Below are 26,485 nucleotides of genomic sequence, written 5' to 3'. Positions count from 1 at the left end.
AATAAATAAATAAATAAAGTCATTACAAATTATTTATTTACAAATAGTTACCATCACGATTTTTGCAAATGTGACATTAACTAGAAAGAGAGACCCGCAAATGAGAAAATGCCTTCATAAGACTGGCCTGGAGGCAAGTCTTCAGGTACTGGCTTAGTGACTGATGGGAGAGGGTCCAGCCCACAAGGGGATGCTGTCACCACCGGGCAGGGGGTGCTGGGTTGTGTGATAAAGATTACTGTCCTGTAGCCTAAGTGTAGCCTAATAATTCAACCAAGAATACAGCACCCTTAAAACAGTATTTAGTGTAAACTAAAAAATTATAAATGACCATTAAACTGAATGTACTCTGTTGTATTGCTAACTGTCCATGAAGTTGAGCAAACTTTATTTCTAGAATGTTTTATTTGACACTATGTCTCCCTATGTAGCCTAAGGGAGCCTTGAGCTCATGATCTTCTTTCCTGATCTTCCTCACAGCTGGGGTTGTAGGCACATACTAGCTTACCCAACTTGTAATACTTTTTATAGGAAGAGTATGTGTGTATATAGTCTTACGTGTGCTCTTGGCATTAGAATGTATAGAAGACAGAACTCCAGCCCAGCTTGATGCTTTAGAAGCTTAAAAGATAAATAAGTAAAAGAAAAATGTGTGTGTGCAGGCAAGTAAGAGAAAGTACAGAATTATTAAGAATGATTACTTTGGGAAATAGATGTCAGATTTAAGGAATTAAGGTACACTTTGGTACATTTGGTACTTAAAACATTTTATAACTATTGAAGAAAATTTAAAGGGTTAATTGTTTATATTTAATCAATTTCAGTAATTTAGCTTTTGTTTTTTGGGAAGTGTCACGATTTGTTACTATCTTGTTTTCTACATTATATTGTAAAATCTCCTTTTTGCTTTTTCTCCTATCAGCATGAAGTCAAATGTTCAAAGTTCTTGGAAAAAGGATAATAGGAAAAGGTGACGCATATTCAAAGGCCAGCTGAAATAACTATCTCTAGAACTTAGATACTAATGAGGATGTACAGTTATGGGTCAGACTTTACACTTGATCATTTTCCTTGCTATATCTGCCAAGTAATTGGTACTGTTTTGTTCAGTTTTCATACAGTCTCGGGGTTTTAAAACTTTGAAATCAAGGACACGACGTTTGCAGTCTACTTCTGAAAGATTAGCAGAAGCACAGAACATAGCACCATCATTTGTGAAGGTAATTAGTTCTTTGTGGTTTAGAAAATAACAACTTACAAATACTGAAACATTAAAATCTTTTAAGTGTTTCCTTTTCTGGTTGATGGAGCTCCCGCTCACTTCTGTCTACCCACAATTGCTAAGTACTTGTGTAATTGTTGTGCCTGTAAATCGTTAAAAATGTTTTCTTGATTCTTGACAATGTCATACACGTATACAATGAACTATGGTATCTACCCCACTTCTCTGCCTCCAGCTATCTTTGTATCTCCCTCAACATGTCTGCCTCCCAAATTCATGTCTTTAAAGTTATTTTTTTTATTGTAACCTGTTAAGTGCAGTTCGTGCTGCTTGTATGTGCATGGATGTGGGAGTATCCACTGGAGCGTGAGAATCCTCCCAGTGGCCACACCTTCCAAAGAGAGTAACAGGTACTCGGTAGGGGCCCAGAGATTGTCTCCCTCCTGTGTCAGAATGTCGGGTGACTTGACCTTGTGCAGGTGATCTCCACTGCTGGGAGTTCACACGAAAGTTTTAACTGTGTCATAGCCAGAAGACAGCATTCATGGTGTGCTTTCATTACTCTGCTTTATTACCCAACTCAGTCTCACTTAACAGAGTGTTTTATTGTACTTTATTGACCATTTTTCTGTTCTCATCTTACATATGCTGGTCGCTAAATACTCTTATTCTCTTCTCTTGGCATTGAATCTTACCAAATTATTTACAGTTTTGGACATTTCATATTGTTCTTTCACATTGTTCATTCATTATGTTTGTTTTCTGTGTATATATTTGTTTTTGGTTTGCGTGTGTGTGCGCGTGCGCCTGCATGCATGTATTTGTGTGACAGTTTTCATTAGCTGAGGCTGGCCTTGAACTCACAATCTTCCTTCTCTCTCAAGTGCTGTAATTATAGACCTTTGACATGATGCCTGAGTATATGACTTTGGGGGAGGGAAGTGAGGAGGTTGGAGAGATAGATGGTCTTATAGCCCATGCTAGTTTCTAACTCTTTGTATATCTAAGGATTACTTTAAATTTAGGATTCCCCTGCCTCTACCTCTCATGTGGTGGCATTGCATATGTGTGCTGCCATGTCCAGTTTCTGTAGTTCTGGGGATCAAACTGTAGGCCTCGTGTATGCTAAGCAAACACTACCAACTGATCTATATCTATATCTCCAATCCTCTACATGTGGTTTTGATTTGCTGACGTTTTGATGTTGCCTAGCCTTTAATGGCTGAGCCATCTCCCTAGCTCCAGTGTCCCATTCTCAGTAAGGTATTTCTGTTTTCCACACGTAGCATTAATTTTATTGCCATACCTATTGCTTCTAGCAATATCAAAATTATTTGTAAAGTGTACCTGTTTGACTTTGTTCAGTAGGCTGAAAATCTTCAGACCACTGCTTTCTTTATCTTTGCATCTTCATTTACTTATTTTTGATTTTTTCGAGACAAGATTTCTTTGTGTTGTCCCGGCTGTCCCAGAACTTGCTCTGTAAACCAGGCTGGCTTTGAACTCACAGATCTGCCTACCTCTGCCTCCTCAGTGGTGGGATTAAAGATGTGTGTAACACATTGCCTAGCCTCTTCATATCTTTATAACTCTGCTATATTTTCTTTCATTTTTAGGGGTTTCTTTTGCGGGACAGAGGAACCGATCTCGAGAGTTTGGACAAACTTATGAAAACTAAAAACATACCTGAAGCTCACCAAGATGCATTTAAAACTGGTTTTGCAGAGGGTTTTCTCAAAGCTCAAGCTCTGACACAGAAGACCAATGGTATGATGTAGGAAGAACAGTTTAGAGGGTACTTAGTCCTCTGATGAAAGTGTTACAAAACCTTTCCTAAATTTTAAAAAATAACTACTGTTTGTGTGGTGTGTGTGTGGTGATAAGCTGCTTGTACCACAGCACATGTGTGGAGGTGCCATGGCTTTGGAGATTGGTTCTTCCGCTTTCCCCCCTTCCACTGTGGACTCCAGTCCCAGCACTCCAGACTCCACACAGCAGTCAAACTCAGGTTGTGAGGCTTGCTGGCAGGCTTTTTTGCCTGCTAAGGCATCTCACCGGCTCACAGAAACTGTTCTAAGATCATCAGTCTTAACATTGGTCCTGATCCATCACTGAAGATTGCTTAAGCGATATAGAAATGGAAATAAAAGTAAAGGATAGAAATTGTGCCTTGGTAAATACAAGATTCTTAGAGAAAGTCACGACAGCCATCTAATTTTTGACAAAGGAAAACATGCATTAGAGAAATGATAACCTTTTCAACTAGTGGTGCTGAGAGAAATGGATATTAACATGTAGAATAATGAAATTAGATTTCACCTTGCACAAAATTCAATTAAAAATAGAGCAAAAACCTTAATGTAAGACCTAAAACTCAGATTTCCAAAAGAAAACACAAGTACAGAACTTTAAGATAGAAGCATGGGAAAGAATTTTCTGAGATGGATTCCAACAGTTCAAGAAATAATTGCAGACGGTAGCAAATGGGAGTATATGAAATGAAAAAGCTTCCACACAGCAAAAGCAATCAGGAAAGTAAAGTAACATTTTCCATAATGGAAGAAAAAATTTTGCCACCCTGATGAGATTAATGTCTAGAATCTGAGGATAATTGTTCAATTTTTATTCACCATAAAACTTAATCATCTGATCAGTAAGTGGTTAAATATATTGAACAGACAGTTCTCAAAAGAGAAAAATACAAATAGCTAATACATGAAAAAAGTTTCAACATCTTCAGCCATCAAGGAAATGCAAATTAAATTCCATTGAGATTATCTGCAGTAACAATGGTTATCATTAAGGAACAACCACAGATGCTGACCAGAGTGACACGATCCTGTGTCCAGTGCTTGGGCAAGGTAAACTGGTGGAGCCCTCAGGAAGGTCAATATGAAGTTCCCTCAGTAAGCTCAGAATTGAACTGAATATGATACAGCTGTATTTACTATTTTTGATGTTTTAAACAAAGGGATCTAAGCATGGTGTAGAGATATTTGTACATCCATGTTTACTGTAGCTCTAGTCACAGTAACCAAGATATTGGAACCAGTTTAAATGCCTATCAACAGATGAATGTATGACATTTTATACACTGGGATTTTACTCAGCCATAAAGAAGAGTGACATGTCACTTGCAGGAAAATAGATACAATTGGATATTGTCATCTTAAATTTAATGTCATGCTCTGAAAAATACTGCATGTTTATTTTTATGCAGAACCTGGATTTCTGTGTGAGGATTTGCACACATGTATACATTTATGTGTGTGTGATAAGTGGTGGTGGGAAGAGGCCTTAAATGAGTGGAAGGGACAAAATTGCCTGTATTTCTGTATGCAGAATCGAATTTGAACTATGAAACGCATGTGTATAAATATCATGAAAGTAGAGGCAACACATGCACACACACGCACGCACACTCGGAAGTACAAGAAAACCTTATTTTGTATGCTAACTGAATTTTTTTAATGACTGTCTCACACCAAGAGTAGACCCTCATGTATACCTGATAAAACTGTACCTGTACTGGTTTGTCTTTAACAAGTCTACTACATAAGTGCATGTTAGTTGGGACCTGGGGTCATAGAGCAAGATGGGTGGTAGAAGTGTATGTTCAGCTTTTTTGTAAACCTAAATTTTGAAAGCTATTTTTGTTGTTCTGAGGATTTGGCTTAGGGTATCATGCGTGCCAGGCAAACACTTTCATCAGTGAGCAATTATTTTCAGCTTAAAGTCTAGCTTATTAACCTAATTCAACACAAAATAATAACTTAATATTTGCCATAAAGATGTTCTTTTTCATTAATGTCATTTAATTCAAGGCCTTTTCCTCTCCAGATTCCTTAAGGCGAACTCGTCTGATCGTCTTTATTCTGCTCCTGCTTGGCATTTATGGACTCTTAAAAAACCCATTTTTATCTGGTAAAGACTTTAACTTTATCTGAGTTTATATCCTCCTCAAGCATCTGGCTTTTATATTCTTTACTATTGTACCAAATATTTTACTATCCTGCCAAATTTTCTTTTGTTGAACTTAAGGTTGTTGTTAACTGGGGAAGAATATTTGAAAAGTAAGATAATCCATTCAGTTTGACTTAAAAAAAAATTAGTGTGCAATTTTGTTTATGCTGGGTTTAAAGTAATAATTTTAAAGTTTTATTTTTGTGACCAGTTGTATCAAAATAGTAAAGTTATTAAATGAATAATTTTAAAAATTAAAAATATCACAATCTTAAAAATGCTGACTCTTGGACCCTTTCCTAAATCAACGAACCCTAAGTCTGTAGTATGGCTGGGGTTCTTCTTTTAATATACTTCTCATAAGATTTCTATTCACCAAACTTTGATAACCATTGATTTAAAGAAGTACTCCATGTAATTTACATGTCCAGTTAATGGAGTACTGGGGATTAAGCCCAGGTTTCATACATGCTGGATAAACACCATACCAACCGAGCTTTATCTCAGCTATGAAACATTTTGTTTTGAGACAACATTTCATGTAGTCCAAGCTGACCCTAAGCTCATGGTGTAGCCAGGGATGACCTCAAGCTCCTGACCCTCCTAACTACCTCCCGTGTGCTAGGATCACAGGGATTAGCAGCACACCTGTTTTGCTTGTTTTTGCACAGCAGAATAGGAACTAGGTAGTTGATTGCAGATTAGAGGAGAGCACACTCTCAAGGGGTGACAGTGAAAGATGGACAGAGATCATGGTGTCAATTTACATTTTAGGGAATTCCATTTCTAAAACGTCTAGAAAAGACAGTGCTTCCTGTGGTATATTTTCCTGTCCCCTTGACTGAGGCCCTTTTGGGTTGACCTCTACTGAGGAGATAATGGTATATCCTTGTTCCTTTTTGAGGTCTGTGAGTGTTTCACCTGCATGAATGTGTATACACATTATGTGTCTGGTTCCTGTGAAGGCCAGAAGAGGGTATCAAATCTCCTGGAGTTGGAGTTATAGGTGGTTGGTTGTAAGATGTCCTGTAGGAGCTAGGAACTGAACCCAGGTACTCTACAAAAGCAGCTAGTCCTCTTAACCACTGAGCCATCTCTCCAGTTCTCTGTATTCATATTCTTTATCAGCCTTCAGCTAAATAGTAATCTTGTAAAGTTTATTTAGTGATGACCTTCTCCATAATTCAGAAAAAGATTTAGCTCCCATACTTTTAACTAATAGTAATCCTTCAGTTTCAGTTCTTAGTTTTAAAAGCTTCAATCTTGCTAATATCTAATTGTCAAACTAGCTACTTAATACCCTCTGAAGAATTGAGACCCTAAAATCACTTAGGAGATAGATAACTCAATCTGGCTAATAACGTCTAGCATGGGGCACAGACTTGTGTTTAAGGTCTCTACACTTAGTTATTTTAAGGCCTTAGGAATCAAATATGGAGTTACTACTGCAGGATTGTAGTCTGCAGTATCTGAGGGCGGAGCAACAACAGTGAACTAGAGGAAGAAAAGCACCTAAGAATTCCAAGTTCAGAGAGATTATAACAGGTGTAGCCCATTTCCACCATGACAGTCCAGTGAGATCCAATTGAAGTCCTGATTTTATAAATATCCAACATGTGTCTGTTTGATGGTGCACACCTTTAATCCCAGCAAGAGGTATGTCTGTGTGTAAGTTGGAGGCCATCCTTTTCTGATGGCAATTTCCAGCCCAGCCAGAGCTATAGAGTAAGACACTGTCTCCAAAAACAAAGCCCAGTGAACAAAAAACAATAATAAAGTTGGTTTTGGTTTATGGCATCAGAGGGTTAGAGTCTATAAAAGCAGGGATGGCATGGTAACTGGAGACAAACAGGAAGCTGTCTGACCACATTTCATCTCACAGAAAACAGAGAATGAACTGGAAGTGGGATGAGGCTTCTTGTCCTGAAGTTTCCATACCTCCCTAAGCAGCACTACCAACTGAGAACCAAGTGTTGGAATACCCATGCTTATTTGGAATTTCTTATTCAGGCTGTCACAACTGTTAGTCCCTTAGAGGCCACAATTAGCCTTAGATAGCTTGGCTGTAGATGCTCTAGGGTTAAGATGTGTCCTAGATAATTTTTTTGGGATAGTTGGGTCTTGGACTTAAAGACTCAGAGTCTTTGTCAACAAGTATATTAGTTACTCTTCTCATTGCTGTGGCAAAATATCTGAACAAAATCAGCTTAAGATAGAAGTTATTTATTGTGGCTCACAGTTCCAGGATACAGCTCATTATGGCTATAGGAGCTTGAGGTAACTGGTCTCATTGCAGCTTCAGTTAGGAATCAGAGAGAGATGGAATCCTCATGTTTAGTTCACTTTCTCCTTTTTACTCAGTGTGGGACCTTCACTTTAATTGTTCTTCACATTGTGATCCAATTTAGAATTTTCATTGTAGACATGCCCAGAAGTTTCTCACCTAGGTCCTGTCAAACTGAAAGCGATAATCATCACAGCATTGAAGTTACTGTTAGATATTCTAGTTTGGGTAATTTTAATTTTTATTGCTGTGATAAAACACTCTGACCATAAACAACTTGGGGAGAAGGGGAGTTTATCAGGCTTTCACTTCTTTGTCACAGTCCATCATTGAGGGGAAGTTAAAGTTTGTGAGCTTTTCCACACAGATCAGGACTGCCTGCCTAGGGATGGTACTACCTAGAGTGGGCTGAGCCCTTCTTTATTGGCTGGCAATCAAACAGTGCCCCACAGACCAGTCTGATCAAGGCAATTCTTAATTGAGGTTCTCTCTTCCCAGGTGACTCTAGGTTGTGTCAAGTTGACAGTCTAACTAGAACATCAGGATTTAGTCAGGAGAAAATGTTTACACTTAGGAAAAGCATGATATAATTATAGCCAGGTGGCTTAAATGTCTTACCTGGCATGTGAGTAGCTCATACTTGGGGTATGATGGGAAATCTTATAAGGGTTGAATTATTTTTTGTCCTTTAAAAAATCTAGTCTAGTTCTTTGTTTTATATTATTGTTAATCTAGTTTTTGTCTGTGCTTTCCTGCTCGGTGTCTAAAACTATATAGGTGGCCGAAAATTAGCCTATTTTCTTTTTATTGGGAAGGCTTCTTAGGGTTACTGTTAGGGGAGCCCCTTGGCTTCTTTAGTTTTTCCTTGACCCAGCTCTGCCATCTTCTGGGATGGAGCAGGCTGAACACATGGATTCTCATGGAAGCATCAGAAACACTGTCTGTAATGATCCTTGTATTTGCAGATTGTATGCTGGTTGGAGTCTTGGGGTCTTCCCTATCTCTCAGGGAGAAGAGCAGTGAATTACTGGAGTTGTAGGACATTTTAGGGGTATTCTGTTCTCTCCTGGGACTTTGCTGATCTTAATATCACAGGCTAAATATTGGCTGTCCTCTAATGCCCCTTTATCCTCATTGGCTTTGATTCCTAAGTATGACCGAGTAGGACCAAGTTGGTCAGTGAACACCAATCTTGAAGAATTTACATTTTGTAACTTTTAGATAGGAATTGATAAAAACACATTGAAAAATAACACCTGACTCTAACTCGGGAGGAAAACAATTTCTAACTATCCTAAGGAACCATTTGTCCTTGAACATGGTCTGGAAATGGAGACTTTGTTTTTCTTTTAGATTAATCAGATAAACTTAGGCTTCTAAGACATGCAATTTTTCTAGATTTTGATATCAAATACCCACATGTATTCCTTCCTGTTAGTTCGCTTCAGGACAACCACAGGACTTGATTCTGCCGTAGATCCTGTCCAGATGAAAAATGTCACTTTTGAACATGTTAAAGGGGTAAGTTAAGATTTCTTTGTATTTGGCCTAATTGATATTCTGCATTGGGCTTCCATCTGGTTAAACCAAGTTGCCCCCAACTTTTATTGCAGTTTAAGCCTATGAACCCTGTTTGGATTGCAGAAAGTGAACAGTTGAGGAAGGTATTGGTATTGGTATGATGATTATTTAAAACTGGAATCATTAGTGTGGCGAGCCCTTCCTATTCTGATTGAGTTCTACAGTTACATGATTGCTTTGAATTGAATTCCTGGGGCTAGAGAGATGTTGTAGTGGTTAAGAGCACTTTTTGTTCTTGATAGGATCCAAGTTCAGTTCCCAGCACCCACATTGAGTAGCTCACAACTGCTTGTAACTCTGGCTCCAGTATATCTAACTGCTCTCCATAAGCACCTGCACTCAACATGCACATACCCTCCCCACACACACCATTAAAAATAAAGTAAATCTTTAAAAAATAGAATTCTTGTTGAAGCAGTTTTTGGTTGGGGTATTTTAAGTCTCTCTGCAGTGGGGATGAAGGAATGTCTTAGAGTATAAAACTAGAGACAGGCTGACAACTAAACAACACACGTTAAGTAGCTTCTGACAAAATGTAAATTCATATGATCAAAGTTACTTGTAGAGTTTATCATAATAGATTTGCTATTACACAGTTTTGCCAAGTCTTAAGAAACTTACCTAAGAATCACTTCTTGCCCAGAATTTTCTAGTATGTAAGTACATTTATATAGAGCTGCTTTAAAAACAAAGAAGTGTTTAAAACATCTTTATCTTGATACCCTTAACCATACCTCACCCAGTAGTAGATTTTCTGTTGCTCACCTGGAGATACTCTTGCTACAGAGATTGGGGGCAGGATATTATTTATTTGAGAAGTAAACGGTGTTTCATGTCTCTTGCTTTATTCTTAGAATTTTAAATTGCCATTTTACCCATTATTTTAAGTAGATATATTCTAGTCTTTCAGTGTATAGTAAGTGTACTTTTTAACTAAGTCAGCCAAATTTTTTGGAAGTTCAACACACATGCTTAAAAGTACATAAATCATAAATGTCAAGAATGAGCACATATTTTTTTTATCGGTTTTCAGCCCAACCAAGAACGTGAGAACTCCAGAGCCTCCCAGAAGCCTCTTCTAGTTTTTATCTCCATCACTGAAAGGATAGTCAACCTGTCAGAGACTTAGACTAACTCTGCTTCTGTTATTCATTTCAGGAGCAGCAGTATATGTAGACTATCCCGTTGTACATCTTTTTTCTTTTGCCCAACATGATGCTCTTGTTTGGGATCTGGCCATGCTGTGGAGAGCAGTGGTTCATATTTCTGATTGCCCAGTTTGCATTATGTGGTTATCAGAATATGCTTTTTAACTAACTTGGACATTTTTGGTTGTTTCTAGTTTGGACTCTAGTATTATGAGTATGTACCTCATGCATTTTGGTGACTATGTGTCCATTCTCCTGGGGCTGGGAATAAGTAGAGCTTTATTTTTAATTATTATCATTACATAATTTTAGTAAGAATCTAAGTGATTTAGTCAGAATAACTTTCAAATTCCATTGGAATACTAGACAAATGAAAGGAAAACCTTCCTTTTTCTAGTAATGATATCTTCTAGAAATAGTTTTGGGAAATTTTCTAGAAATATAATCATGACCTAAACAGTTTAGGTTTTCAGATTGCTCTTTGGCCTTAAGATGTGTTTTTCCTAATAGTTTCAGGTTAACCCTGACCAACATTTGGCTTGTTTCTCCTCCTGAGTAAAAGGGAGAAATTCAAATGAGTTTTGTTGGCATAGTAAGGATGCCGTGTAATTGGAGATGAGGATTGGGAGAAAACCTTTAGTGTGTTTAAAAAAAAATGTTTCACTGAAAAAGGCCAAATTCACTCATATCTACATTAAAATATATGATTGCCAAAGAGGAAACCTTGATAATCTAACCATTATTTGATTATTTGGTAAATTGCACCATTTAAGGTGGAGGAAGCCAAACAAGAATTACAGGAAGTGGTTGAATTCTTGAAAAACCCACAAAAATTTACTGTGCTTGGAGGTAAACTTCCCAAAGGTAAGATATTCTCCCTTTTATCATGATTTGGTATAAAACATAAAGTAATATATTACAAATTTTATTTGATCATATTATAACTGATTAGATTCAATTCCTAAGTTTTGTTTTTAAAAATATGTGCTTATTCTACAAATAAAGTTCTGCAACTACTTTTTAGTAAGACATAATGCTTCTTAAATCCTTGGCTGTGCGTTTACTAAAAAGACGGATTGTTTAGTTACAGTTGTGAAAAAGGTTACACATGTGGGTGTTTTTTTTCCTACATGTATGTCTGCCTACCGTGTGTTTGCCAGGGACCGGGGGAGGCAAGAAGAGGGCATCAGATCACCCAGGACTAGAATTACAGAGTTTTGGAGCTGCCTTGTAGGTGCTGGGAATTGAACCCAGGTCCTCTAGAAGAGAATCCAGTGCTCTTAAATCCTGAGCCATCTCTCTAACCTCATATAAAGATTTTTTTTTTCTATAACTTTAAAACTAGTGCTTTTACATGGATATAAATCTGTTAACTTCATTGCTTTGTACACAAAGTTCAGCATTTGTTCTAGTAGTGATCTTCTTAATGTCACCATCCCCATCAGGGTCAGGCACCCATTCAGGGTCACACTAACTAAGCACTGATGTTTTTGTTTTCTTTGTTTTGTTTTGTTTTGTTCTTGTACTGGAGATCAAACTCACATACCTTGTACATAGTAGGTAAGCACTATACCGCTGAACTATACTCTAACTCCTTAGATTTTTCTTTTTTTTTTTTTTTTGCTTTTTTCGAGACAGGGTTTCTCTGTGTAGCTTTGCGCCTTTCCTGGAACTCACTTTGGAGACCAGGCTGGCCTCGAACTCACAGAGATCCGCCTGCCTCTGCCTCCCGAGTGCTGGGATTAAAGGTGTGCGCCACCACCGCCCGGCAGATTTTTCTTTTTTAATATGAGAATTCTTGAGGATTTCTTTTAAGTAGGAACTGTGGAAATTGTCCTCATGATCTTTATAATTATGAAGACTACATGCTAATTATTTATACTTTCTTTTTTAATCTTTTGGTTTTTTGAGACAGGGTTTCTCTGTGTTGTTTTGGTCCTAGATCTCACTCTGTAGACCAGGCTGGCCTCAAACTCACAGAGATCCACCTGGCTCTGCCTCCTGAGTGCTAGGATTAAAGGCATGTGTCACCGCCACCCAGCAAGATTTGTACTTTCATGTAAACATTTATATGGTTTTTTTTTCTATTAAAAATAGCAGTCTGACGACCACTCTAACATAGTTTTGTCCTTCAGCCTAATTATTTACTTAGAATAAGTTTCTAAGGGATAGTTGGATCTATACATCAGTTTATATAGTGGTTATCCAGTATGCACAAGCACAAGATTTGATCCCCACTATGGTATAAACTGAGCCTGTAATCCTAACACTTGGGAGGTGGATGCAGGAGGATCAGAAATTTGAGGTTAGCCTGAAAAACAGGAGACACTTCTCTAAAAAAGAGAAAGAAAAGAAAAGAAAAGAAAGAAAGAAAAAAGAAACATTTCTAGGAATGGAACTACTGCATTAAAGTTAATTTGTTTTGTTTGTTGTCTTCAAAGGAAGGCTTCAGGCTTGTAGTTTGAGAGGTTTTAATCCACAGTCCTGATCCATCACTGAGGTTTGAGGTGAGGCTAAGTGCATGGTAGCACAAAGCTTCTCACCTCACAGTAACCAGAAAGCAAGTGGTAGGGGCAGGGTTGAGAGCATGGCATGGCATAGCATCCAAGACACAATCTATCCTTTAAGGCATGCCTCCACTGACCCACCTCTTCCCATTAGGTTCTGTCTCTGACTTTTAACAGTCTTGTAATAGCACCAGTAGCTTAGGGCAGACCATTAACATGCAGGTATTTGGTAGCTGTTTCAAATAATCCAAAGGCTCTGCAGTTTAAGGCTAGATTTTTTAGACCACTGAGCATCTCTTCTGGAAACTTCTGGAAAAATTTCCTTGAACTTTTCCCACTTAGGGGTACAGTGATGTAATATCATATAGAGAATATTTAAAACTGTAGTTACACTTAATTTTTAATAGAGTATTAGATTAATTTATGGAAAAGTCTTGAGGTATATACTAAGGTATGTCAAAATTATAAACAACTTAAACCAATTGGATATCACTAAAATATGGTAATACTAATATAAGCTTTATGCCATTTCTGAGCTTGTTTTTACCTTTTTAAAAAATGTTAAAATGTAACATCACTGTAGCTTTGTTGCTGTTTTAATGTAATTACAAGAGTTATATACAATCAGGGATTACTTTTTTTCCGACTTACTATGGGAAAAGCTTATTGGTATGAAAACTTAAATATTTGGGAAACCTTAGAATAATTGCAGTTAACATTTATGTATTATCATCCTGTACTCAACAGTATTTGGCATCTTGTCAAATGTTTTTCTGACTGTTTGCCCATGCCTATATGTGCATTTTATTTCTCCCTTGAGCATAAGAAAGAAAACTGTAGACATCAACTATGTGTCACCTACAAATAAAGCCATTGCCCTAATTTTATCTGACTCAGCTCAAATTAACATTATTTCTTTAATATCATTCATTGAGTTTTTAAAAAAAATTATTTTATACCAAATGTCTAGAAAATATTTTTGGACTTTTATGGAAATACCTTAACAAGATTCTTCCATTATATTTGGCTGCATATCTTTTAGTGTGAATTTTATGTTGTTACAAGTGAGTGTATTTCTTTGTCTTAATATTCTTTTCTTTTTTTACTTGTTGATGTGTGAATTTTATATATATTTATATGTATATGTTTGTTTGTTTGTTTGTGCCAGAATCTCACTCTGTACCTGGCTGGCCTGAAGCTCTTTATGTAGTATGTAGATCAGGTTGGCCTCAAATTCACAGGGATCCACCTCCTGCCTCTCTAGTGCTGGGAATACAGGCATGTGCCACCACTCCTGGCTGTAAATAATATTTAAATGGCACAGGAAAAACTAGTTGTAGAGAAAATCTTGAAACATTAGCAGAAACGTAGTTTCTTTGCCATGTTTGGCAATATTGATTATTGCTGTCATTTCTATTACAGAAATTAATAATTATTTGTGTGGAAGGTTCTTACCAAGAGATTTAAAAATAATGGATCATTCTTGTCTACTTTTCTTTCCTTTTAGGAATTCTTTTAGTTGGGCCACCAGGAACAGGAAAGACACTTCTTGCCCGAGCTGTGGCAGGAGAAGCTGATGTTCCTTTTTATTATGCGTCTGGATCAGAATTCGATGAGATGTTTGTGGGTGTAGGAGCCAGCAGGATCAGAAATCTTTTTAGTATGTTTTGATGTATATTTTGATGTTATATTTTGTTAGTTAGAGAAACAGTAATGTTTTGTTTTATTTATTTATCCTTTCCTTGATAATTTCTTCTATTGCATTTCTGAAATGGGTTTTAGTTTCAGGTAACTTAATGATTGAACCAAAATGGAGCTGTACTCTTTATTTAAACAATTTTATTATTATTGTATGTATGTGTGAAGTGTGGGTGTGTGGTCTGTGCAATCAGTTATTCAATTCTCTTCCACCTTTTTTGAGTTCTGGGAATTTGAACTCAAGTCCATTTTCTACTGATGTTGCAGGCGCTTTACTCTTTCCTGAAATAGGCTAAATAGAGCCTGGTAGATGTGCCAGATGAAGCTAGGGACTGTTGAAAGTTAATTGTTGAAAGTTGGCTGTTGAAAGTTTTTTGGTGTTTCATTTTATTTATTGATTCTGTAGCATTATAAAGAGTTATTAGCTTCAGTTTTGATTGAATTAATGTGTACAGTTAGGAAGAATGATAACCAATTGTCATTTTCTGTCATGCTCTTTAGTACAACCCTCCAACATTACTATTCTTAGTAAAATGTAACCTCTTTTTTTCCCCTATGATTTTTTTAAGCTGATAGTCTTACAGGTTTTAATATTTTTATGTTAAAAACGTGTTAATTTCTTTCAACTTATTTGAATTTTTTTGTTTGTTTTCTTAGGAGAAGCAAAAGCAAATGCTCCTTGTGTTATATTCATTGATGAATTAGATTCTGTTGGTGGGAAAAGAATTGAATCTCCAATGCATCCATATTCGAGGCAGACTATCAATCAACTTCTTGCTGAAATGGATGGGTAATTGAGTCTTTTTTAAATATGATGAAATATTTTAAAAATTAGCATTTATCCATTTTAAAGATAATTTAGAGTAACAGGTATCTTCCAATATTTGATATTTACAGACTTGATTGTATTCAAGTTCTTCTCATGAAGGATTTGGTAAAATTGTATAGATATTAAATGCTACATGTTTAGGCAACAGAGTCATCTCATGTAAGAAGTCAAGTTTTTCTTTCAATGTTGTTTGCATTACTAATTGATGTATCAGTTTCTCTCAAAATTGTAATGTGTACCTATTTTCATTTATTCCATTATATTTATAAGAGGAAAACAATAATTCAAGCTCAAACTGGTCTATTTAAAGAAAGAAAGGTATGGAGTATAGGTACGGCTCAGTGGTGAATTATCTGCCTCCAGTATACACGAGTACCTGGATTAGATCTCCAATGCTGACTCAAATTCCCCAGAAGTAAGCGGTAATGCAACTAGGTCTATATAGTTGGTGACTGAGCGTTGTAATCAAGTTAGAGCCTATATCACTGTTCATGATATAAAAAGGAAGAAATGTTGCCTTGAATGAACTCTCTTAATGTCAGTGTTGGGTATTTTGACTAAAATAGAGATCTAGGACCAAATAATTTGAATTAGTAAAGTTAAAAATAATTTTTTTTCAAATTTAAATAGGCACCCAAGCTAAGTAACTATAACAGGGATTTGTGATTTATGTAATTGGTTGTTTATTATCAGTTAAGGTTAACAATGAACATTTTTATATATAGTTATTACATGTAAGCTGTGCTTCAGTTTTCAGTGAAATGGTACCTTTTTTTTCCTCTCTAGTTTCAAACCCAATGAAGGAGTAATCATCATAGGTGCCACAAATTTCCCAGAGGCATTAGATAAGTAAGTATGAAAAGAATTCTATGAAGTACTGATATACTACAGCATTGTACCAAGAGAAGAAGCCTACCACACATGTCATCTTGCACAGTTCCATTTATAGGGAATGTTTAGAATAAGCAAATCCAGAGACAGATTAGTTGCCAAAGGCTTGGGGAATGTGACATAATTACCAATGAGCATAGAATTCCTAAAGAAAAAATAGTTCTAAAATTAAATCAAAGTGATGTTTGTTCAACCTAACATATTAAAACCTAGGTGGATTATTTACTTTGAATTCAGAACTGTTAAATTGCTTCTCAATAATATTGAATAACATATATCACATTTAAGCAGAAAGCATTTTAGATGTGAGATTTATAGCATTAAAAGTTTCTGTGTTGGGGATGGGGCTAGCGATGGCTCAGGGGTGAAGGAAACACTGTTCTTGTAGTGGATCTGAGTCTGAGTTCCATCACCCATGCCCTCCAGCTTACAACCACCCATCGTTCCAGCCTAGGGGATCAAACACTTCCTTCTGGCTTCTACAGGCACCTACACTAAAGTGCACATACCTGTCCTCCCATATTTAAAAAATAGAAGTAACTTTTAATTAAAAAATTTTATATAAGAGTTATTTTTTGTGTGATTAGTAGCTTGTCTTTTTCTAATACAACAATGCAGCATTCTAGGTAGCAATTGAGAAGGGAGTATATGTGTTTTTTCAATGATTATTTTGCTTTTTTAAAATTATAATCACATCATTTCTCCTCTTCCCCTCCTTGAAGTCCTCCCATGGGAAACCCCTCCCCCCAACACACACACACACACACACACACACCACCACCACCACCACCACCACCACCACCACCACCACCACCAAACCAGACCTTTTTTCAAATTCATGGCCTTTTTTCTTTAATCTCTGTTACGTGTGTATGTGTATCTGTATTCCTAAATACATAAATACAACCTTCCTAAGTGTATGTAGTGTTAGTTGTATGTATATGTTTTTTTAGGTCTGACCATTTGGTATTGGATAACCGTTTGGTATGCTGTTCCCTGGGCAAGACTCATGTTACTGTTCTTAGTATTTTTTTACTTACCTATAATTCTTTGTCTAGGGTTGAGGCCTCATAAGCTTTCCCCCATCCACCTTAGCATAGCATGACATCATCCTTGTTGAGGTCATGTTTAGGCAACCATGTTGGTGAGACACTATGAGTGTAGCTTCTGACATTTGTAGGAGATACACAATCTTACAAGTTCCCCGCTCCTTGGCCTCTTACAGTCTTTCCACCCCCTCTTCCTAAATGATACTTGAGCCTTAGGTGTAGGAGTTGTGTTCTGCATGGATCAGTTCATACTGGGCTCCACAACTCTGCATTTTGACCATATGTAGTTTTCTGTAGTGGTCTCTTGTCAGTTGCAATGAGAAGTTTCCTTGCTGAGGGTTGAAGACTACACTTATCTGTGGATATAAGGACAAATATCCAGAATGTAGTTAGGAATTGTGCTGGTTTAGTAAAATAGTGGTTGTAGGTCCTCCTCCAAGATCTTTACTAGCCCTGGGTAGCTGGCTAGCTTTCCAGTACCAGGCATGATTTCCCTCTTGTTGAGTAGGTTTTAAGTCCAATTAGAGAGCTGTTGTTTACCACCAAGGTTTGCATGCCACTGTTGAATTCTTAGGGTTATTGTACCATGCTGATCATTATTGTGGTTCATAGGTTTCATGTAAACAAGGCTTTTTGTCCCGCCCTGTCCCATACCACTTGTAAATAATCACTCAGAGGCTTAAATATCAATTACAAACTGTTTGGCCTATTGCTCAGGCTTAATACTAGCTAGCCTATTGCTCAGGCTTAATACTAACTAGCTCTTACAACTTAAATTAACCCATTTCTATTAATCGTTATTTTGCTTCGTGGCCATGACTTTACCAGTCTGCTGGCATCTTGCTCCTTTCACAGCTGGATGGAGTCTGCCCCTGACTCCTCCCTTCTTCCGCTTGAATTTCTTACCTGGCTCTTATCCTCCTTTGCCATAGGCCAAAGCAGCTTCTTTATTAACCAGTGGGAGCAACACACCTTTAATTTAAGCATTTGGGAGGAAGAGACAGACCGATCTCTGAGTTTGAGACCAGCATGGGCTACATAGTGAGTTAAGAACTGTTGGGCAATATAAAAGATCCTCTCTCAAAAAGACTTACATATCTTCATTTAAAAAAAAAAATCTGGCCGGGCGGTGGTGGCGCATGCCTTTAATCCCAGCACTCGGGAGGCAGAGGCAGGCGGATCTTTGTGAGTTCGAGGCCAGCCTGGGCTACCAAGTGAGTTCCAGGAAAGGCGCAAAGCTACACAGAGAAACCCTGTCTCGAAAAACCAAAAAAAAAAATAAATAAAAAAAAAAATCTGTAGTAGACTAACTCTGGAAGCCATGCATCCAGCTTCAGATCTTCAGATGTGAGCACATAACCTGGAGTAACTGTGCAAACCAGGAAAGCTAATGGGACCACTGGGGAAGGGACAGAGCTGCAATAGAGAGGAAAATATAGCACATGTGGTCTTCAGTGGGAAAAGGGAAAAGGGAGGGAGAGGAGAGAGCGCCACCTTGTTGTAAGTGTGTGTATAAATGAACCTTTGTGGGAAACTGAAAAAGGGAGGGGACTCAACATTGGGAGGGAGAGGAGAGAGAGCGCCACCTTAGTTGCACACATGTATCTAATTGAACCTTTGTTTTACCTTCTGGTCATTATTATTTCACAGAGGTGACACTACCTAGTCCAGGTTGGCCCTGGGAGTCCTTAGTGTCTTACTCCTGTGATGATTGGTGTTAGGCGCCCTTGAACCCTCTGAGACTTACTGAGACTGTTGTCTGTGCTTCTGAGGGAACTGTCTGAACATTGATATTCAGAGTTCTTTTTTATCTGTGATTGTCGTTGCTTCCCCATCACATTTAGTGTGTGCTAGCATCTTCAGCTTATTAATTTATATGTATTTGTTTAATTTTTTCCCTTAGTGCCTTAATACGTCCTGGTCGTTTTGACATGCAAGTTACAGTTCCAAGGCCAGATGTGAGGGGTCGGACTGAAATTTTAAAATGGTATCTTAATAAAATAAAGTTTGACAAATGTGAGTTCAATTCCTTGATTCTAACATTGTTATTTCTGGAAAATGGGTATATATCTAGCCATTCTGTTTGTGGTCCTTATTTGGTTTATGCCTCAGACCAGTTAATTTTTTCCTCCTCTTTATACCCATTTATATATGCATTCTTCAGTTTGTGTATATCCCTAATTGTATTTTATTCTTGAATCCTGATTCCAAAGGAAATTTTGTTTGGGGTTTATAGACAGGCATGTATAGATTTTAAAGTAAAAATAGAAAATACAAAAAAAAAAAAAAAAAAAAAAAAGGCTCCATTTAGCAAGAAAGCAAAATACAGAACAAGGCACATGAAAGCATGGAGCCACTTGGAAATAAGTGACAGTAGTATAAGCTGCAATAATTTTAAGGATATATCCTGAATCAGCCTGTAAAACTAAGTTTGTTTCCCATCATAAAGGGAGACCAAGGTGTTTCAAGATGGTATTTAAGAGAACAGAATTTTGACTGTGAGCTTGCTTTTTTAATTTGTGGTCAGGCTGGACATTAGTATAGGGCATATTTAAGATGTATTTATTTTTATCTTTGTATGTGTATAACTGTCTGCATGTATATATACCACATGCACAGTACTAGTAGAGGCCAGAGAAGGAGCCGACCTGTGGATGCTGGGAACTGAACCTGGGTTCTCTGCAAGAGCAGTTAATGTTCTTAACTGCTGGGCCATCTCTCCAGGCCCAGTGTAGGTCATATTTGAAGTTTCTAATTTCATTTCCAGCAAGTCCACTTTTTGTTTTGTTTTTAGAAAGTTAATAAAACTTAGGCCTTTTCTGGAAGTTTTATTATTGACGTAAGAATTTATTATTGTTAACAGTATTATAATAAATAGTATTAATTAGTAATATTAACATACAATGTCATATTTTGATGCATCAGTTTTAGTAAATTCAATTCTAGTTTTAAGATATGTATTTTAAGTTATAATTCAGAGTAATTGTGTTTTTTCTACATTTAAAACGAGTTCAGTGGAAGAGCTTCTGTTTAGTGATGGAGATTTATTACGTTGTTCTCTTTGTCTATAGCTGTTGATCCAGAAATCATAGCTCGAGGTACTGTTGGGTTTTCTGGAGCAGAGCTGGAGAATCTTGTGAACCAAGCTGCATTAAAGGCAGCTGTTGATGGAAAAGAAATGGTTACCATGAAGGAACTAGAGTTTTCCAAAGATAAGATTCTAATGGGTATGCCTTCCTTCCCATCCCCTTATCCTGCAGTTCATGTTTTTCTTTGTTTCCATCTTGCCCTACCTTTTTTTTGGAGACTGACTTTCATTCTATAATCCAAGCTGGTCTGGTGGCCCTCATTTCTACTTATGTACCTCAGGCTATCTGTGAACTCATGGTAATCATCTTGCCTCAGCCTTCTGAATGCTGAGATTACAGATGTGAGTGAGCCACCATGCCTCCATCCTCCATAATGAGTGCTCATGCATTCTCTGTGTGTGTCTCTGCCTTCCTGTTATCACAGTGAATCATGAGCTAGCCTGGAACCTATTATTCTCTTGCCTCTGTAGTGCTGGGATTATAGGCTACCATGCCCAACAGTTAAGTATACCTTTCTAATATAGTACATTATTTATCTTAGGACCAGAAAGAAGAAGTGTGGAAATTGATAACAAAAACAAAACCATAACAGCCTATCATGAATCTGGTCATGCTATTATTGCATATTACACAAAGGATGCAATGCCAATCAATAAAGCTACAATCATGCCACGGGGGCCCACACTTGGACATGTAAGTTTCCTATGGACATTCCTCCCCCTCCCCCCATTACTTTGGTTTGAATTCAGAGACTCATGAATGTAAATCAAGCTCTCACCACTGAACCATATACCAGTGTAGTTTTGTTTTTTTTTTTAGTTTAGTTTAGTTGGATTTGTTTGTTTCATTTTGTTTTGTTGGTTTGCTTGCTTTGAAACAGGTCACTTCTCCCTTTGTAGCTCAGGTTGGCCTGAAACGCTCCATGTCATTGGACTGCCCTGAAACTTGTAATCCTCCTGCTTCACCTTTACAAGTCCTAGGATCACGTGTTTGAGCCACCTTGACTTACATACCTCATTTTCTTGTTTTAAAATTCACTTTCAAATATACCTTTCTAGAAGCTTATGTAGGAGATTGTGACTTCCTAATGATTTTTATCCTTTCTGAATTCCTGAACAGTAATGAAATAAGATCCATTTGCTATAATTTTCTATCAGAGTAGTTTCATAATATATTTCAGGTGTTACAAATTTCCAAGAAAATATAATTGAAGAGTGATTATAGACTATAATTTTTAAGTATCTAAATAAACTACTAGACATAAAGACACAGTTTATGTCATAGTGGCTGTTTTCATAGTTGTTCTAAGGTACTTATTAGTACATGCTATGTCTTGAATCTTTCTAATATATGACTGCTTCATTATTTTTATACAGCTGGAAAAAAGTCCTCTTGCAGCATTATGTAGCTGCTGTTTGTAAGATGTACCTATACAGAGAATTTTCTTTGTTTTTCATGTTGGTTTCATGTCATAAAGATTTTATGTCATTAAGTTACCTGATGACCATGTCTGTCAAATCGCTTGGCTTTCAGCATTATTATATTGAATACTGTCTGGAAAAATTGAATGACTGGTTATGAATATAACTATTTCAGAACTGTATCTGAATGTCTTTCCTTTATTATTATGTGCTTATTATGAAATTGTATAGGTCTCACTGCTGCCTGAGAATGACAGGTGGAATGAAACCAGAGCCCAGCTGCTTGCACAAATGGATGTTAGTATGGGAGGGAGAGTGGCAGAGGAGCTCATATTTGGAACTGATCATATTACAACAGGTTGGTTTTTGATAGTACATTTACTTCAAATTTATGTTTATTCATTTAAAGATTTTCAAAAGTATGTTTATGTTCTTAATCTAGGTGCTTCTAGTGATTTTGATAATGCAACACAAATTGCAAAGAGGATGGTGACCAGATTTGGAATGAGTGAAAAGGTAGTTTGATTTCCCATGTCATTCTTTGATAGGTTTGTGAGTGGATAGCATTCTTTTTCCTTGTCTGATTCCTAATTAATTTGAGACTTATTCTGAGCATTGCTCTGAGTAGTAATACAGATTTTTTTTCTACTTAGACATCATGAACTAATAAAGTGCTAAATTAAATTATTTAGCTCTTTCATCTTTCTGAACTTATTTTACATTTTCAATATCATTGTAACCCACATGAACATGAACTGTGAATTTCTAGATTTGGGAGAGCTGCCAGGGTTTTCTGAGAAGGCACTTAAAAGACTTCAAGTTTTATATCATACATTTGCTATTTTGATTTGTCCCTGTGTTTTCCAAAGTTGATATTTCATTGCACTCAACATTTTTATGTTGCATTTCTTGTCCCTCCCACCCCCACTTATATATAGGCTAGTACTTACTGTGCTAAATTTCTTGGTAGTAATTTGTTCAATTACTTTATTCCTGTTGATTTTAGCTTGGAGTTATGACCTACAATGATGCAGGAACACTAAGTCCTGAAACTCAATCTGCCATTGAACAAGAAATAAGAATCCTTCTACGGGTAATACTTTTCTGAGCTTGATTATTTATTTTATTTTTTTAATACAAAACTCTGCCTAAGTACTTTAAAAAATAGTAATAAGAGGGTATAGTTCATTAATAGAGAGTGCTTTGCCTACCTTATGAAATGCCTTGGGTTTAGCCCCCAGTACTGCAAACAAAAATGAGTGACGATAACTAGTGTTTCTAAATCTCACTCTATCAAATATAAGAGGTGAAGAAACTCTGAGTGTGCTCAAGAGATACTGATAAAGATTTTGGGTATGTTTCCGTTGGTTGTGATTGCCTAGCATGTACAAATCACTGGGTTTGATTCCCAGTACCACAGAAACTAGGCATGGTGGCTCATGCCTGTAATCTCAGCACTTGGAAGGTGTAGGCAGGAGGATTAGAAGTTCAGGGACACCCTTGACTACATAGTACATTTGAAACTAGCCTCAAAAAAAATAGTTACATAGAATTAAAATAGTATGTATCAGATAGGAAAAGTAAGAGAGCAGCTGAAACCATTTTCCAGATTTCTGCCTCTGGTAACTATATTGTTTATGCCATTAACTGAAAAGCATGGAGACCAAACTGGGATGTAAGCTCTTGGTGTGGGTAGAATGTTTTTGTTTAATAAGAAGTTGCTAAATTTGAACATCGTAATGAAAATTCTAAGTTAGAACTAGGTATGTTGGTCTGGAGCTTACTAGAAAGGTTGCTTAAGTATTCGTAGGTACTGAAGTTATCCATCCATTAAGGTGGCTCTTGGAATAAAGGAAAAAATCTGTCGGTGTCTATTGAATGAGGAATATCATCAGTATTAATTAGAGGGCTTGTCAAGGGGGATTTGCAGCCAATATTCAAATGGTTTGACCTTCAGAGGAGTAGTGCTTCCTGCAAGAGATAGGTTACTAATGATCTGGAAATGGTGATGGGAACAAAGAAGTTTCTGGAATAAGAGTAGGAATTTCAGGAATGCAGTCTTCCAGTCTTTAACTGCTGGAGGGAAAAGAAAGAAATGCTTAGTAGTCACAACGGAGAAAATGAACATTCTGGAAAGGCAGAGACTCTCTTGAAATGTTTCCAAACTCTTCTGTTGTGATACATTCCACGTGCTGTTTATATTCTTATATATAAATAATTTATGTTTTCAAACAAAGCTTTTAAATGCTTTTTTAAAAGTATAAATCAAAACATTTTAAAGCCCCATTGGTTTTATTTTCTCCTTACCTATGGTTATTGCATCTCTATATTTTCTTCTATGACTTGCTTTTCTCTTTCAGGAATCATATGAACGAGCAAAACATATCTTGAAAACTCATGCAAAAGAACATAAGAATCTAGCAGAAGCCTTGTTGACTTATGAGACTTTGGATGCCAAAGAGATTCAAATTGTTCTTGAGGGGAAGAAATTGGAAGTGAGATGATAACTCTCTTGATATTGTTGGTTTTATTACAAGAATATAAGTAGCCCTGCAGTCTCTTTTTGCAACATTCTTCAACTCCCATTCTTGACTTGGTATATAACTCAAGGATGTGAAACACTTTGTCAGTCTTCTGTCACATTATCTGATTTTGGTTATTCCCATGATGACACCCATTGAAGATTAGTAACCCATAGCAAGTACATGAAAACACAATAAATAAAGAGCTGTCAGGATTAAAGACAGATTGTTTGAAAAATGTCAATCAATCATGTTGAAAGTAAGCAATCATTTTATGGTTGGTTACTTGAAGTGAGTAAAAATTGTGCCTTTATCTACTGGTAAGTATTTTTTTTTTTTTTTTAATTTGCAAGCTAAAATAATTGAAAAGCTATCATCTCCTGATAGTAATATTTCTCTTTGGTAAAAAAAAAAAAAACAAATGCCATGGGTAAATCAATTTCTACATGTATCAGTGGAAATCATTTAGAAGTACTTAATTATGTTCTTAATTGACCATGTAAAATGGCCTTTCAAAGAAGCTTTTTGAATTGTAAACAAAGATATTATCAGAACTTAAATGATTACAATGTTTTAAAAATGCAGCATACATGCCCATTTTCTTTCAGATTGTACTATCTCACTGACAAAACTGGTTTCAGAACACCAGTATTTTATGACATAAACAAGTAACAAAGTATATTCTGAATAATTGTATAATTACATTTAATCTCAAAATCAAAATGAAACCAAAAACTCAATTCCTTTAAGGGGTCTTTCAACTTCTGCCTTGTTAGAGTTGGAAGGCTTGTGCATCTGCATATATTACAGGATTTATCAGTAATTTCATATTTAAATCAGTAGAATGTAGAGTGCATTGTATTGGTGTTATAACCAAATTACATTCTTGAAGGAACTATTAAAATACATTCAGTTTTCTCATTGAGGATGTATATGGTCTTCATTGAAGAAGATAGGTATAATTAAAGGGACCTTGTTACATGATATTCTTGGCCTTTTTAAATAATCTTAAATTTTGATAACAATTTCAGACTGAAAATGCTGGTAGAGCTCCTTTATATTCTTGATCAGGACTCATGGATTGTTTTCATTTTTCCTGCTTTTTACTGTCTCCATTGTCATTCATGTTCATGTGCTCATACTCTCTCCTTTCCCTCATTCTCTGCATATTCATACATACACATATGGAAAACATTGGTGACGTGTTTTATCTAACCTAACTTAAAACAGTTTTACAGTCACATTGAGTTGTAATTTTCATGTTATAAAACTTGTTCATTGTAAATATATAGACCAAAGACATTTTTTCTGTGTAATCATCCCTGCTATTAGGTTTTAGGATATTTTTTTCAAGCCTTCAAATTCAAAGTGACTATACAAATTTCCTTTGTAGCTTGTATTATGTGAGGTTTACAATTTCATCACCAATCACTATAACATGGTATCTCTTCAATGACATCCAAATCAAATACCTCACAATTCTAGTCTTGGTAAATTATATCGCAAGTTTACTGTGACTTTTGAGTTTTAGTTGGTTTTATTGCTTCTACTTCATGTGTATGCAAAGACTTTGACAATCAAATGTGGATATAGATAGCTGGAGAATTTTCTACTCTGCATGTCTGGTAAACGTAGAATATTTTGTGAAGTGATTATCAACTTCTGTGCGCTTCTCATGTCACAGAAACCTCATGACTATCTACTCTCATCTTGTTTGCATGTTGCAGATCAACCAATCACTTAAGGCTAGCCAGCTGCTTATCATTGAGATCCTAAATTTACATCAGATCAACTGAATTCTCTTGTGAAAATGAAAATAAGCCTTTTTATTTTTCCTGGGGTGTTTTTGCTTGTTTGTTTGTTTGTTTTGGCTCTTTTCCAGAAAGTTCTCTGTGTGTAGTGTAGGCTAACCTCCAACTGACCATCCTGCCCGAGGCTTCTGGGTGGTTATAGGTGTGCCCCACCATCCCTGGCACACAAGTTTTATTTACACATCTTCCTTCACTGGTTTAACCATTGAACCTGTGGGCTGGGAACTGTCCTGAGTAGGCACGACAACCAGAGAATCATGGTTTTGGTTGAACTCTGGTTTTCATGAAGAAACAAGTCATACTTTGTTGGCCTTCTGTTAATTCCAAGTCATGAAATGGTTGTTTGTGATGGTTTGCTTGAGCTTTGTAGTTGACTTTTTTCAACTGAAAATGAATTTCTCCTGATATACTTACTTTGAAAGCACATTCCAACTGAAGCATTTTAAAGTGAGTGAATTTAGAAAACAGTT

The 26,485-nt window shown here is 36.6% G+C and overlaps 1 protein-coding gene across 4 annotated transcripts in view; it reads left to right on the top strand.

The window, feature by feature from the left end:
- Yme1l1 (YME1 like 1 ATPase) overlaps nucleotides 1-25,127 on the top strand; it is a 36,387-nt gene extending 11,260 nt beyond the window's left edge. For 2 of the 4 annotated variants that reach the window (XM_076572539.1, XM_076572538.1), the window contains exons 5-20: nucleotides 1,111-1,220; nucleotides 2,839-2,989; nucleotides 5,063-5,146; nucleotides 8,908-8,990; nucleotides 9,083-9,133; nucleotides 10,972-11,062; nucleotides 14,213-14,365; nucleotides 15,061-15,193; nucleotides 16,019-16,081; nucleotides 19,076-19,188; nucleotides 20,244-20,399; nucleotides 20,803-20,954; nucleotides 21,914-22,040; nucleotides 22,125-22,198; nucleotides 22,689-22,775; nucleotides 24,043-25,127. In XM_076572539.1, the coding sequence (XP_076428654.1) occupies nucleotides 1,111-1,220; nucleotides 2,839-2,989; nucleotides 5,063-5,146; nucleotides 8,908-8,990; nucleotides 9,083-9,133; nucleotides 10,972-11,062; nucleotides 14,213-14,365; nucleotides 15,061-15,193; nucleotides 16,019-16,081; nucleotides 19,076-19,188; nucleotides 20,244-20,399; nucleotides 20,803-20,954; nucleotides 21,914-22,040; nucleotides 22,125-22,198; nucleotides 22,689-22,775; nucleotides 24,043-24,186 (1,772 nt within the window). In that variant the 3' untranslated portion in view covers nucleotides 24,187-25,127. The remainder of the gene's footprint in view (nucleotides 1-1,110; nucleotides 1,221-2,838; nucleotides 2,990-5,062; nucleotides 5,147-8,907; nucleotides 8,991-9,082; nucleotides 9,134-10,971; nucleotides 11,063-14,212; nucleotides 14,366-15,060; nucleotides 15,194-16,018; nucleotides 16,082-19,075; nucleotides 19,189-20,243; nucleotides 20,400-20,802; nucleotides 20,955-21,913; nucleotides 22,041-22,124; nucleotides 22,199-22,688; nucleotides 22,776-24,042) is intronic. The other 2 variants (XM_042277981.2, XM_042277980.2) reach the window with 1 other exon arrangement.
- Nucleotides 25,128-26,485: the final 1,358 nt, after the last annotated feature.

This window comes from Peromyscus maniculatus, chromosome 5 (genome assembly GCF_049852395.1).
Source record: "Peromyscus maniculatus bairdii isolate BWxNUB_F1_BW_parent chromosome 5, HU_Pman_BW_mat_3.1, whole genome shotgun sequence".
Classification (NCBI taxonomy): Eukaryota; Metazoa; Chordata; class Mammalia; order Rodentia; family Cricetidae; genus Peromyscus; species Peromyscus maniculatus.
Note: the sequence above shows the minus strand (reverse complement) of the source record. Positions and strands in the feature narration are given on the sequence as shown.